Here is a 15,068-nt window from a genome sequence, read left to right on the forward strand (position 1 = left end):
ATATATGCAACATTAATGTTAGCTTTTGCATAATTGTTTTAAGATTGGGATAACAATTTTTTTGAAACTGAGCCTGAACATTTTTTAACTACTTTCCAAAAGCTGAGAGGGTGGTTCATACTGGTCAGATCAAAAACTGCCTTTTTGTCACTCTGTGGTTTCTATTCACCCTCTTCATTCTGTTCAGTGGCCTGATTTGTCTCCCAGCCCTCACAAGGCCCAAAGCTGGTACAACTTGGTTAGATTCACCAGAAACGCACGTATTATGTGATAAAAATAGATACGCTGACATGCTGTATCAATTCTTTCATAAACATATTTTTGGTTTTATTTCACTCAACTTTTGAGAAACAGGATTACCTACAATATACTTTCAAAAGGTAAAAAGCATCTCAAAGATATAAAAATGTCACAATCACTGATCTTTTCTGTACGTTGGGCAAAATTACAACATGAATCAGTCTGTCCTCTGTGCCACAACAAACCACACTCATGCTGCACAAGACAATCCGTTTCCTCTCAGGGTTTGGTAAACTTACACCTTTTAGCACTGCAGTAGCAGAAGAATGCGGTGAGGATGAGCGGGGGTGGGTGGACGAGTGAAAGGTGTATGTACCATGAGCTGACCAAGATCTCATCATTTCCTTTGTCGTCTCTGCAGATGACAGAGTTAGTTTCTCCTTCAACCCTTATTATTTGTGAGAGACATTTGACAGTTTTCAGAGTTGCATTAGGCCGGACTGAACGACCTGGCAGCTACTGTCAAGTCATGAACGTCGTGGTTGGATTGTTGCTGACCCTAATCAGATTCACGCCTGGTGAGTTCATGGTTTTTGAGCCCATTTAAAAAATGTTGAATTTCAAGTAGTCCATATACTTTCTTTACAACATTTAAATAAGTGGAAGTGAGTGAATAAGAAATAAGTCTGTTTAAAAAAAAAAAAAAAGTAAATAGTTGACCAGAGGTTACTTTATGCCATGTGAGATCCGACTGAGTTGTAGTTTATTCCATATTTGTTCAGAAGTGCACAGTTTGCACTTTGTCCTTAATTTAAGTTCTCATCACAACCAACACAGTAAGTCACTATGCTGAAGAAACTATCAACGTGATTTGATTCATGATTATGAAATCATGAAACAAATTTTAAATGGAAGGATGTGAAATCTTTTTCCTGCTTTCATTTTGTGAATCTTAATGTACAATTGGGTGAAAAATCGCAGAGACTTAAATAACATGCGGTGTACCGTATGCATATTTCTCATCCGGGGTAATTCTCTGCAGCTAGATTTAAATTAATTTCATCAAATCAGTTCACCTCTAAAGGGGAGACAACCATTCAGCTCCTGTTTTAATCACACTTTATTGCAGTTTAGCAATAAAGTTTGGGAAAAAATGTAGTCACTCTACCTATTAGTTTCTGACCGTAAAACATCATCCAGCTTTAACAGGTAATTCATTAGTGGTTTTAAAAGATCACTACATCTTACACCTACAGAAAGAACAGTTTTATTTTCACGTTCAGTTTTAATCATCCAGACGTGAGTGAAGAATCTGGATAGCATGGGAGATTTTTAGTAATGTTGCTATTCAATCACTGCTATTATGTTTGAGCCACTTTTGACACTTCTGCAGGTGCAATGATTAGTGTGAGAAAGTGAAAGACTGATATGCAATAGTGTGAGGTGTTGTGGTCATTTTGCAGCTAAAGAAAATATTCTGACCCTTTTCTTTTGCATTTCTTCATTATTCTGTCATGCTTAGCAAAACATAATTATGACTGATAGTAGGGCAGTGCATGAGGCTCACTGATGTATGTGCAGCTGTCCAAGGTTGGATTCCCGAATAAAACTCACTAGAGCAACCAAAGCTTTAAAAGACTGACCAGTTCTTTACTTTTTTTGTCATATTTTACTGCTTAATATGGCAGTGGGCTTTTTGTAAATTATAAAATAAACTTTCGTTGGTGTTCACACGCAGCCTCCAAATAAGAGTAGACGTACTGAATACCTCTTGAACAAAGCACTCATATTCAGTGAACATTAACATTTAGTAATTAAGCAAACTCGTGATTTTATGTACGTATTATAAATAGCTGGATTCTGAAGGATCACAATCGTTTGCTTTTTCAACATGTTTTTCTCAGAATCTACAGCTGTACAATTTGAGGGTGACGGCAGGCAGGATGCAGCTCAGTGTTGCATCGCTTTGGGAGGAAATGTGGTCATTCAACTGACTGAAAACACCTCAGAAATACCTAAATATAAATAAATAAAAATTTTAATGACAGAAAGAATAAGTATTTTTTATCTACCCTGCATAGATTTTCATCCCCCAATTTTGGTATATATAGTTTTAAAAAGAAACCTCATCAAGACTGACTGTAGCTCCGATGAACTGACACCAAACACTTCAGATTATTACATAGAGATGGATCAGCTGGGAGGATGTCGCCGGAAACGTGCAGCATTGTTTTGATCTGTGGATCACTAAAAAAAAAAGCAGCTTTATTACAACTCTCTGCAGCAAGTGGGCAGCTATTGACTCTGTTTGATCCATTGCTTTGTTTTGAAACATTTTTTATTCTGTCTCAGAATCTGCAGCAGGAGAAACTCACTGTGATGGAAGAGAGGATGGAGGTCGGTGTCTTGTAGCTTTGGGAGCAACAGTGGTCATCCAGCTGCTCAGCAAAGTGTCAGAAATACCTAAATATGAATGGAAAAATGAAAGAGTTGTAATTCTTAGAGGCATTAGAGGCAAAGGGTACAATTTCTCTCAAAATGCCCTTCAGAACAGATCTCTTTTTATTCCCAGCATTGGTACAGTTAGAATCGAGAACCTCCAGAGAACGGACAGTGGAGAATATACTTTGAATATCTTTGATTCAAACGGACGAAATATGGAAAGCCGAGCTCTTCAGCTGATTGTTCAAGGTGAAGCTTTGTGTTTTCCGACTGATAATTAACTTTATTGTAGTTCTACCCATAAAGAATCACTTCATAATTTCTTTTTCCGTTTTCAGCTCCTGTATCTTCTGTCCATCTGGTCACTGAGTGTTTGTCCCAGTTAGAGATGAAGGTGTCCTGTCTCACTGAGGGAGGGGACAGTCCTCAGTACATTTGGACTCTGGACGGAGACAAACTGACAGACTCTGAACTTCTATCAGCAAATAATGAGAATGACATTATTATTCTGCGACACAGTGTCTCAGGGAGTCTGGCCTGCTCAGTCAGGAATCACATCAGCGTTGGTTTCAAAGAGCAGATCATCTCTGCTTGTAAAGGTAGGAAGAACAAACACAATGCAAGATGCACTAAACACAGCTTACTTTTGTTTTTATAGACAAACATAGTCCATTATACAAAGAGCAGCTGGTTTTATTTGTCATGTTGAGCGATTCTAAGATTCTTAAACCACAAAATGTCCTTAGCTGAATGATTCTGTAAATCTTTGGAACCGGAGTTATGAGGCAGTGAGAGATTTTAACTTAAAACACACAATTGTTATGTTCACATAAATGTCAAATGACGAAAAACAAAAACACAACCATGACTTTCTGTCAGATGCAACCATCAGCATTTTTTTAAAAGTAAAACTTTTATGTTCAGCTTCCATGTAAAATCAAACAAGCATCTGATTACAACAAATGAAATCTACAGTAACAATCAACTTAAAATAACTGTGTAATGCAAATAACTTTGTGATCTTCAAGCATCACAAGATATCTGCATTGGTTTTTAACATCTGTCTCTCAGAGTTTACAGCAGGAGAAACTCACTGTGACGCCACAGAGGACAGAGCTCAGTGTTTTGGGGCTTTGGGAGGAACTGTGATCATCCGGCTGATGAACAACGCCTCAGAAATACCTAAACATGACTGGAAAAATAAAACATCCATATTCCTCAGAGGTGAAGGGCATGAATTCTTTCAAAGTGTCCTTCCAAACAGATTATTCTTTCTTTCCAGCAATGATACGATTAGCCTTAAGAACCTCAGCAGGTCTGACAGTGGTGAATATACTCTGGAAATATTTGGTTCTGAAGGACAGAAAACTCTGCAAACTCTTCAACTGGTTGTTCAAGGTAAAAACATTCTGACTGAAATCGACTTATCAATAGACTTTTTTGTAAGTATTCATATTATATTTAACGTTTTACTGCATTTCCTGTTGTAGAAACAAACACACTGCAAGTTGCAACTTACTGTCTTTGGGGCAACATTTTTACATTTCCTCCTGTTGCAGAAAATTGGGGATCATGTGAAACAAAACAATCGCATTATCAATATTTATGACAATGTTTTCTCATTCTAGCTCCTGTGTCGTCTGTCCAGCTGGTCACTGANCATTATCAATATTTATGACAATGTTTTCTCATTCTAGCTCCTGTGTCGTCTGTCCAGCTGGTCACTGAATGTTTGTCCCAGTTAGAGATGAAGGCGTCCTGTCTCTGTCAGAGAGGGGACAGTCCTCAGTACAGCTGGACTCTGGATGGACACACACTGACAGACTCTGACCTTCTCTATGAGCAGAAAGAGACGAACATTGTAGTTCTGAGAAAAAACATCTCAGGTCGTCTGGTCTGCTCAGTCAGGAATCAAGTCAGCCACGCCTCTGAGGAAAAAACTCTACTGGTTTGTAAAGGTGGGTGGGAAAAAATGGACTTTGTAACCAGACTTCTTCTTGTGTAGGAATTGCGTTTCACATTTTGTTTTTGACATTAGCAAGTGAGAAAATGATCATTTTTTAAATCATTAATTGTGATCTGTGCAATTTGATTGACAAAGGTTAGTAGTTCTTATCTATTCTAAATCACAAATTCATAAAAATCACAACGTTTATCTTATCTTCTGCAGTGCAATGTGTCCAGAAATGTTAAGAAAATTTATACTTGACTTTGCTGTTTATGTTTCAATAAAGCATCTGCTTCTTGTCGCGCTTGTCTCTACAGATATCTCCCTGCTCGTACACAGTTTGCTGTTTGGTGCAACATTTGTTTCCTGTGGCGGGATCTGGCTTTACTTCAAACTGAAGGAGAGCAAAAGCAAGGACTTTGTCACTTACGCCAGAAAAGATAATCCAGATGACTTTAATGTAATTGAACAGTCTGATTTAACGAAGCATAAACACAAATAAATGTTTTTGTCCTTGTGAGTACATAAAAAAATATATATGCAGATATGAACCGTTTTTAGTATCAATCATAAACATTTAAAAAGTGTAACTCAGTGAGAAAAAAAAAACACACACACCGCACAAAAATAAAAAAAAAAAAAGCCCAACATTTAAAAAAAAAAAAAAAAAAAAGAAACCGATTTAAAAAAAAGGTTAAAGCAAAACGGTAACTCCAAGGTTTTTTCTAAGGACTGACTTTTCAACAAAAATAGAAGCAGAGTGAAGATGAAAACGAGAGTCCTTTTAAAAGAAGTAAATAGAGGAAGAGAGTTCTCGACAGCAGTCAGTCCATATTCAGCTAAGCAAAGCTTCCTGTTGTGCTCCTTCTTTGTCTCCTTGTTTACCATCCATCCATCCATCCATCCATCCATCCATCCATCCATGGTCTTTACCTACATATCATTGGGTCGCTGGAGGGCTGAGCATGAAGCAGGTGCATCCTGGACAAATTGCCAGTTTATCTCGAGGCATCAGAGAGACACACATGACCACGTAGAGACACACACACGAAGGGCAATTCAGAGTCATTCATAAACCCACCGGATAAGTGTTTGAACTGCAGGATGTGTGTGGAGGATGGAGAACCCAGAGAAAACCCACACAAGCAGCAGGACAACATGCAAACGGCCTGCAGAGAGACTCCAGACCGGCTTTCAATCTTCTTCCTACAAGGTGACAGCGATGCCGGCTCCACCACTGTGCAGCCTGCTGATCATATAGCAATGAGAAAACTGGAGGACAGTTTTCACTAGCTTTCATGCAAACTGACTTGAATATATTGACAGTAAAAAGCATATTTCCAGCAGTTTGCAGCATTAACGTGGTCAGTGTATTTTTAGACTTCCTCTGCTGTCTTCACTTCTCAGAAGGAAAGGCATTGGGTGTTTAAAAAAAATAAATCAGCTTTTGTGTTAGCTGGTTTACAGGTGACGACAAAATATTGCTTTATATGCAGTTAAAATGAACTTTTATGGGTTCGTTTGAAATTGTAAGAAGTTGCAATTTGTAAATGATCCTGCATTCGCTTACAACACTAATTTAGCATAAGATCTGGGGTAACTGGGCTTTTTGCTGTTCAAACTATGTGAAGTCTTTAAGGTGACACGCCTGTAAGCAATCATAAAAAAAAACAACAACTGTGAAAAGCTTGTTTTTGTTTTGCACTACAGTGGAAATGTAATCTAAGTTGGCTTGAGGGGGGCAGCAGAATTGACTAAACTGTCACCACTTCCTTTTTCACCTCCACACAGCTTCGTCTGCTCAGGCCGATCAGTAACAAGATGCATTTTAAGCTATTCAGCTGCACAATGGTGTCTGGTAGCTGGTTTAAAATAATAGCTGTGGTTGGAATACTGGTGGTGGTACTGGAGGTATCCTGGGGTGAGTTGGACATTTGTTTTCTTAAAGCTGATAAAAAAAAATGCTGTAAATGACACGATTGAAAAATGTTAAACATTAAAATAAACTGGATACAAAAGGAGAATATTTTATGTTGAGAACTGCCTGAACATCAATTGAATTTTTATACATTTTAGTTAGGAACTGTAGAGTCACAGCTGTTCTGTTATTTGAACAGTTCGACTCACATAAACTTAGTGAATGTGAAATATAGCTTAATAGATGTGTAATTGGTCCCACGCTCTGAGAGCTATATGACGCACATCACTGATCCTTATCATGAAGACAGATATTAAACTAAAGACGTTCAATCAACACAGCAACATCACCACCTGGACCAAATGTGACCTCTTTCCAAAATGACCTCTCGTTGATCTCTTAATCAGCAGAAGCATGCTATCTGCTAAATCTCGCCATCAACACCTCCGCACAGTTAGGTATCTCTGGGTCATAGTTTAGACTGATTTCAAACACTGCATGAAGAAAAGGTCACCTCTCCATCTTCTCCATTATCTTTCCATAGCTGTAGAAATAAAGGATGTGAGTGTTCAAAATTCAGATATTTATTTATTTGAAATGTATTTTTCAATTAACTGCTTTTCATTTACTGTTCACTAGGTTTGGAAAATCAATTGCAGGTGAAAGTAAATAAAATATATAAAAAAAGAAAAACATGGCACATTCATTTAGAGAAAAAAAATGAATATTCACAAAGAAACTCTAAAGCTAAAGACTTTTTTTTATTTCCCTTTCCTTGTTTGTTCATCTTTATTTTCTTTCTTCAGTCTGTTGTGTCATCCATGTTGTTTCTATGTGCATGTAAAATGTAGGGCTGGTCTTCTGTTTGACATTATTTCTAATGAAAAGGAAGAAAATCTGACACCCAAATCTCAGTTTGGACATGAAGCATAAATGTTTAGATTCCATCTTGCATATTGTTAAACCACTGTAACAATATGCAACCATTGTCCTAAAACACATTCATCCAAGAGCCACTGAGAAAGATTCCTTTAAATTTTCTGATTGGCTTTGGATTCCCTTTCAAATGGGATTTATATCAGGTGTGGTGCAACTGGAAATACACGACATTTGAAACAAACTCATGATTTGTAACTTTTGAGCATCATTTTTGGTGCTTTGTTTTTAATTGCTTTGTGTTTTTTTAAACTTGCAGGTGCAGAAACTTACTGTGATTTCAGAAAAGATGGAGCTCAGTGTTTGGGATCTTTGGGGGGAACAGTCCTCCTCCAGCTGATGAGTAACATTTCAGAAATACCTAAATATGAATGCAAACATAACATATCAAAAATCTTGAGGGGTACATTCAATAATTCTCAACTAATTGGTCTTCAGAACAGACTTAACTTCATTCCCAGTAACGGTACATTAATCATAACGAACCTCAGCAGAATTGACAGTGGTGCTTATACTCTGGAAACCTTTGACTCAAATGGAAAGAGTGTAGAGAAGAAAACTCTTCAGTTGAATGTTGAAGGTAAATAATTTGTTTGTTCTACTGTCAGATTAAATTATTTTGATCGATCATCTTATTTTATTGGCATTTATAACAAATGCTATATTTAACAGTGATGCCATTTTTTTCCCTTTTTGCTTTCATTAGAAATGATATAAAAAAATAACTGGATATTATGTATATTTTTGGACTAGCTAAATTAAAACTCCACTATCATTAAATAAATGTTTCTCTCTCAGCTCCAGTGTCCTCTGCCCAGTTTGTCTCTCAGTGTTTGTCCCAGGGACAGATAAATGTGTCCTGTCTCTCTGAGGGAGGGGACAGTCCCCAGTACAGCTGGACTCTGGATGGACACTCACTGAGAGACTCTGAGCTTTTCTCTGGAAATAGTGAGACTAACATCATCGTTCTGAGACAGAACATCTCAGGACGTCTGGTCTGCTCAGTCAGGAATCAAGTCAGTTTCATCTTCAGGGAAATTCAAATATCTACATGTGGTGAGTTAGAATATGCTGAATATATATTTTTGATCAATTTAAAACTAAAAAGATTGCTCCCTACACCAACTACCTTTCTTTTCTCACAGTCTTCGTAAACTGTTCTGTGAATGGGACAGAAATATCTACCTGGATGTTTCAAGAAAATGACAGTCTATGTGCTGAACCAACAGGAAACCCTTCACCAGACACACCTGTTATTAGTGGTATTCCGGGTAAGCTATTTAAATCAATAGCTTAGCATTAACACAACTTTGAATCAAACCTAGAGGATTGATCAATCTTGTACAGTACATTAACAAGTGAAAATTTAGTAATGAGGGTTCATTTTTTAAATGTATTTTATTTTTATGTAAGGAACAGAATGGTGGCCAGTAGTAGCTGGTGGACTCGGAGCTCTGATAATTATCATAGTTGTAAGCTCTGCAATCATCTGTGTCAGGAAGAAGAAAAAAAACAACAGAGGTAATAAAGTTATTTCTTAGTGATGACATTAACATTGAAACAAAACACATCCAGTTGACATCCTGTGCTATAATTTCCCATTCTTCTGTAGTGGAGGAAGATAATGTAGAACTAACCAATGATAACGGGAGAAGAAGGCAAGAGGAGCGATCTGGGGACGTCCAATACGGCCAAGTGACGAAGAAACCTCGGCATTCTGATGTAACGTTGTCAGATGATGTGTATGCAAAGGTCCTTAAGCAAACCTAAACTAGATACATTCATGTTGTCTGCATTATACTGAAATCAAGAAAGAAGAATTCACAACCAAATATCTTTGTTTTTCCTCGATTTTGAGCACATATATGATTTACTGCCTCAAAAAGTTGATGAATGTACTTTTATTGATGTTCTTTTCTTGTTTGTATTGACCGTACATGTTTTTAAACTGTACAGTTGAGATAAAAGTTGTGTAAAGTTGCGTGTTTCATCGGTTACAAGTTGTAGCCAGCCATGTTTGCAATCGTGTAATAGAGATGTGATCAAATGAGCTTCACTGCTCGTAATACGGAAGAGGAATAGGGCCACTGAAAAAAAAATAAAGCAGTTCTGACTTTCATCTCAGAGTTCTGAGAAAAGTCAGAATTCTGACTTTAATCTCAAAAATAATAATTCTGACTTTAATGTCAAAATTCTGAGATTAAAGTCAGATTTTTTATTTTTATTTTTTTTCATGTGGCCCTAATCCTCTTCCGTATTTTAATCTCCTCTCTACTGAATGAAAACAGCATTTTGTACAGCAGGGGGGGTCAACAAAAAAAGTTTGTTTTCCACCAGCCAGACTCCATAATGTCTAATGAAACACGTTATGATATGTTTGAGATTTTTAAGAAGTTTTTAAAATCCATGCAAGCAATGGGACTACGAACATTAGTACAGACACACAACACAAAACACATGATTAAATGATGCTGATATCTTTTTGTTCCTCTTCTTGTCGTCTCTTGGACCACTTCCTGTCTTTTTGTATCTCTTTGCTTTTTTGTCCAAGGCAAAGATCTCTGACCTTTTTTGACAAGGTCAGAGGTTCTTGTCAGAAAGGATCTTGACTTAACATTATTTCTAACCTGCAATGAAACATCCCCATCAAATGTCCTGATATTTTAGGAGTTCGGTCTCATCCAGATGATGACACGTTTCCAGCGTAGGTTACCATGGTGATGGACCCAGTTAGGAGGTGAACCAGGTGTGCGATAACAATCTTAACTTGCTGTAACTTTGATAACATTGACTAATACCACGTCCTTGTTCATGTGTACTATTTTATACTGCTATTATGTTCGAAATAAATAAATAATTTCTAAGTGCATTTCTCTGTACATTCTTTAAATGTTTAAAGCCACTAAATACTGATATGCAGTAGATAAAATGTTGAATAACTTCATATTATTTTATATTATTTTCTCCATGTATTTAGTGCAGGGGTCAGCAACTTTTGCAGTTTTGTCCTCAGTGCAGCTAAAACAAATTTGTTTGGAGCTGCAGAAGCAACATGATTCTGAAAAATAGAGCTCGTTTTTGTAATATGTGCTATAAAATATTTGTGGTTTTTAAATTAAATAATCCTATATTTGTTTTAGTTATTCTCATAAATATTATTTTGAATGGGACATTTACAGTTTATAGAAAATGATCTAAAAAGGACATGGTTTGTGGCTTTCCCTCTGATTTATATTTTTACTTACCCAACCTTTTTCAGCAAAGATTTTATGCTTATATCACATATTTAAAGATAAAAGAAGGTCAAAAATTACATTTATATTTTCATCTTCTGCTTCTGCAAAGATCAGTTTTTCCACTCTAGAATTAAAAAAGAAAAACTAAATCAATTTTGTCTGGTGTCATGGTACATATAGGCTTACCTTTTAATAACTGTGGTGGCAAAAGAACCTGGTGAGACGTAATGAAGGTCCTGTTTCATTTTCTAATCTAAAACTTGATGAAGCAGTCATCACTTCCTTTTTACCCCACTGCAGACATAGTTTCTATCTTTACATGTATTAGTCATACCAGACAGTTTATAGTTTATAGTGCTGCATTGCGTCTGACTGTCATGAAAGCTGTTTTTGGATTATTGGTGATGCTACTTAGAGTATCACAAGATAAGTGGTCATTTTTTATTTTTACAATCATATTTTTTTAGAACAGTTTTTTTTGCTAACAACACTGATTTTAGTTAAGGCTACTAAATGATCCGTATAAAACAGACTTAACGATGCTAAGTTGTTGATTTGATGAGATTGGGGACGTGATATAATGTCAAGATAAAACTTTGCACCCAGCTTGGTGATATTTTGTACCACCTTTGACAGCCATAGCATTGCTTTTGTTTTTTCTTTTTAAAGAAATGTGGTTTTGACATTTCCCTACAATACATATTTGCTGTCAAATTTTTGAAAAGTCAATGCTCAGCTTTTATTAGTGTAAAATGGAAATCAGTCAATATATCACAGCTGCTCATTTTCCATTAAAACCCTGCCAATACGGTTTATTATATTGGGGAAACTAATACAAAAAAAATAAATAAATAAATAAATAAATAAAAAAAATTCGTGTTGACATTTCTTTTCTTGAGCAGCAGTGGAGACTTTCTGCGATGGCAGACAGGATGGAGCTCTGTGTTACGGAGCTTTGGGTGGAAGTGTGGAGCTCCGGCTGATGGACAGCGCCTCAGAAATACGCAGATACAAGTGGAGGAAGAAAGTATCAATGGCCAAAAACTACCAAATGATTCTTACAGGCCAAAAGAACAAGATTAAAAATAATACTTTGAGTAGCAGATCTGTGTTTATTCCCAGTAATGGAACGTTCTGGATCAATAACCTGAACAGCACTGATGGTGGTGAATACACGCTTGAGTTTTTTGATTCAAATGAACAAAAGACTCGAAGTCAGACTCTACAGTTGTTAATAGAAGGTAAATCTTTTTGTCATCTAATTCTTTCAAACTTTGAAAGATACTTTTTAATCATATCAACAGCTTCTCTGTGTGTGTTTCTCTTAGCTCCAGTGTCCTCTGTCCACCTTGTCTCTGAGTGTTTGTCCCAAGGACTAGTAAGGGCTTTCTGTCTTCCCGAGGGAGGGGACAGTCCTCAGCTCAGCTGGACTCTGGATGGACATGCACTAACAGACTCTGAGCTCCTCTCTCGAGATAACGACACAAACTTCATTGTCCTGAGACAAAATATCTCTGGACGTCTGTCCTGCTCAGTCAGGAATCATATCAGTCATGTCTCCAGAGATCAAACTGTGTCTGTCTGCGAAGGTGAGATGATTTACTTTGACCAAATTTTTGTTTTATTGTCTTGTTAAATACAGTAGTTTGCAAACTTATCGCCACTAAACCTTTTGAACCATCATGCAACCATAAACTTGAGCATTTTGACTCACTTTGCGTGCCATACATTCGTATTAAGTCTTCCTGTGAAAACTGTTTATTATTTTACTCTTTAAAGTTATGTACTACTTTGTGTTGGTCTGTTACAGTATGCTGATGAAATGCATCTAAGTTTAAGGTTGTGATGTGACGAAATGGAAAATATATAAGTTGTACAAACAATTTAAAAGGTGCTGTATCCAAAGGTATCAAATCTTCAGGCTGTATTAATAACTGTCACACATAAGATTTATAAAAGGTAACATATGTACTTTACGACTGAGACAGGATTAACCTCCAAGATACCACACTTTATTTTAAAATAATATATCTTTATTTTACATATGTAATTATTTTTAGTTCTGTGCAAATGTTAGTTTTTCTGTTGCATTTAATAATAAAAACTGGTCACGTTTTCATATGAAGATGCAAATAAAACTTATGAATTGAGGAGGTTTTCTGTGAAGAACAAGCAAACTATAATTGCAAATGATAGTTGAACTGATAAAATAATCATTTAAAAATTAACAAAAACTAAACAATTATAATGGCCTGTAAAATAAGTGGAAATATATTTGCAGGAACTGCAGCACTGTCATGAGTTTTGTGTGTAAATGGACTCTCACAAAAATGACTCTCATCTACTTGCAGAAATGGAAACTTACTGCGATGGCAGACAGGATGGAGTTCAGTGTTATGGACCCCTGGGGGCAACAGTGGTTCTCCATCTGATGGATAGCTTATTAAAAATACCTAAATATGAATGGAGACATCAAAGCTCAACAATCCTTAAGGGCAGAACGAACACATTTTTTCCACATCCCCTCCAGAGCAGATATCTCTTAATACCGAGTAATGGTACATTTACCATAAAGAACCTTATGAAGGCCGACAGTGGTGAATATACTCTGGAAACATTTAACTCAGATGGACGGAAAACAGGGCAGCATGCTCTCCAGCTGACTGTTCAAGGTGAATTTCCTTTCCTTCCTGATAAAATTATGGCAATGTATCATATCATTAACACAGAACTTTATACATTTTCTGTTTATTATTGCAAACTTTGAAGAAAAGACACCAAAGGTGTGTGAATTTCATTAGTATTTCACAGTTTATTGTCTCTCCTTCAGCTCCTGTGTCCTCTGTCCAGCTGGTTACTGAGTGTCTGTCCAAGTCAGAGTTGAAGGTGTCCTGTCTCATAGAGGAAGGGGACAGTCCTCAGTACAGCTGGACTCTGGATGGAAACACTCTGACAGATTCTGAGCTCATTTCTGGAAACAATGGGACAAACTTCATCATTCTGAGACAAAATGTCTCAGGACGTCTCCTCTGCTCAGTCAGGAATCACATCAGTCGTGTCTCCAAAGGAGAATTCATTTCTCCGTGTAAAGGTGAGAATAAAATCATCCCAATGCTTCTTTTAAATATTTAGTGTTTTAGATTGCCTAGAAAAGGATTTCATCAAAAATATTTTTTTACTTGAACATATGACATTTCACGATTGATTGAACCACCACAGCAATTTTACATTGCACTGCACTATGTTCACCAAGACTTCTGTCATATATTTATTACCTAATTACAGCATTGTGTTTTCACTGTACTGTATTGATGCTAACATAACTTTTGGTTTTTGTTCTTCATGTCTGAACAGATACTTCTCCGCTCAGATGTGGTTTGATGTTTGCTGCAGCCGTTCTTACATGTGGTGGGATTGGCCTCTATTTCAAACGGAAGGAGACAAAATATAAGAAAATGTTAATCACACCACAAAGAAACCTGAATCCAGAGGACCTTCAAGTTATTGAACAAAGTAATTTGACTGATGTTTAAGTGTTACTCTTTATCTTTTGTTAATGTGTGAAGATTTCAGCAGCTCAGTTTAAATGTCCGAGAAAAGGTCTGAATAACTGCTTTATTTTAGCATCTATATAAGTATCTGTCCTGACATTTAATGTAAACATGCATGTTGATTTAAATATAAAATTTTCATTGTTAACCCAAACCGTAATATTATACAAGTTATACTTTATATACTTGGTAGAGAACAACTGATAGTTCACAGACATTCATAATTTAATTCTTATTCAAATTTGAAAAACACTTTATTGATCCCAAAGGAAAATGAAATGTTGTTGTAACTCATTTATTCAAAGTCTTCAAATAGTTATTGTAGGCAGTGATGGCTGTTGGCAGGAAAGATCTCTTGATTAATATTTGGACTTTGAAATTATGTATACTTTTCCAACTTTAAGAAGCCTTTCATGTACATATATTCATCATTGCTTCTAATACTTAAAAATAAACAACTAAAGACTTACCTGTTTGTCGTTTATCCTGTTTTATTTTCAGTTGTGCAAATGTAATGAATGACAAACTGGTTCTTTCATAAACACAGTGCTGAAGTCAAGAATCTCTATTTTAGTGTACAACATCCTCAGTTACAGTTGCACCTTCACCATGTGTGAAGGTGCAACACACACAAAGAACAAAAGTGTTTTTCTTTTGTTCTTCTTAGACGATCATTCAGATTAAAATGTGCTTTTGATACATTTGATTCATCTGTTCCTCTTGGCTCATTTAATGAATATTTTTTTCTAATTCCTGTTTCTCTTGAAATTATTACAATGATTTTTTTTTTCTCAAAG

The 15,068-nt window shown here is 36.3% G+C and overlaps 1 protein-coding gene and 1 long non-coding RNA gene across 2 annotated transcripts; both read left to right on the plus strand.

The window, feature by feature from the left end:
- Positions 1-610: 610 nt before the first annotated feature.
- On the plus strand, positions 611-5,147 carry LOC103135656 (contactin-4-like). The gene is made up of 6 exons (XM_016669551.1): positions 611-818; positions 2,593-2,931; positions 3,021-3,281; positions 3,754-4,080; positions 4,380-4,640; positions 4,948-5,147. The coding sequence occupies exons 1-6, from the start codon at positions 611-613 to the stop codon at positions 5,130-5,132; spliced, it is 1,581 nt and encodes a 526-aa protein (XP_016525037.1). The 3' UTR covers positions 5,133-5,147.
- A 1,201-nt stretch (positions 5,148-6,348) lies between these two features.
- LOC107835824 (uncharacterized) lies at positions 6,349-7,825 on the plus strand. The gene is made up of 2 exons (XR_001661654.1): positions 6,349-6,551; positions 7,744-7,825. It is a non-coding gene; the product is annotated as an uncharacterized LOC107835824 (long non-coding RNA).
- Positions 7,826-15,068: the final 7,243 nt, after the last annotated feature.

The sequence above is a fragment of the Poecilia formosa genome, unplaced genomic scaffold, assembly GCF_000485575.1.
Source record: "Poecilia formosa unplaced genomic scaffold, Poecilia_formosa-5.1.2 Scaffold26, whole genome shotgun sequence".
Lineage (NCBI taxonomy): Eukaryota > Metazoa > Chordata > Actinopteri > Cyprinodontiformes > Poeciliidae > Poecilia > Poecilia formosa.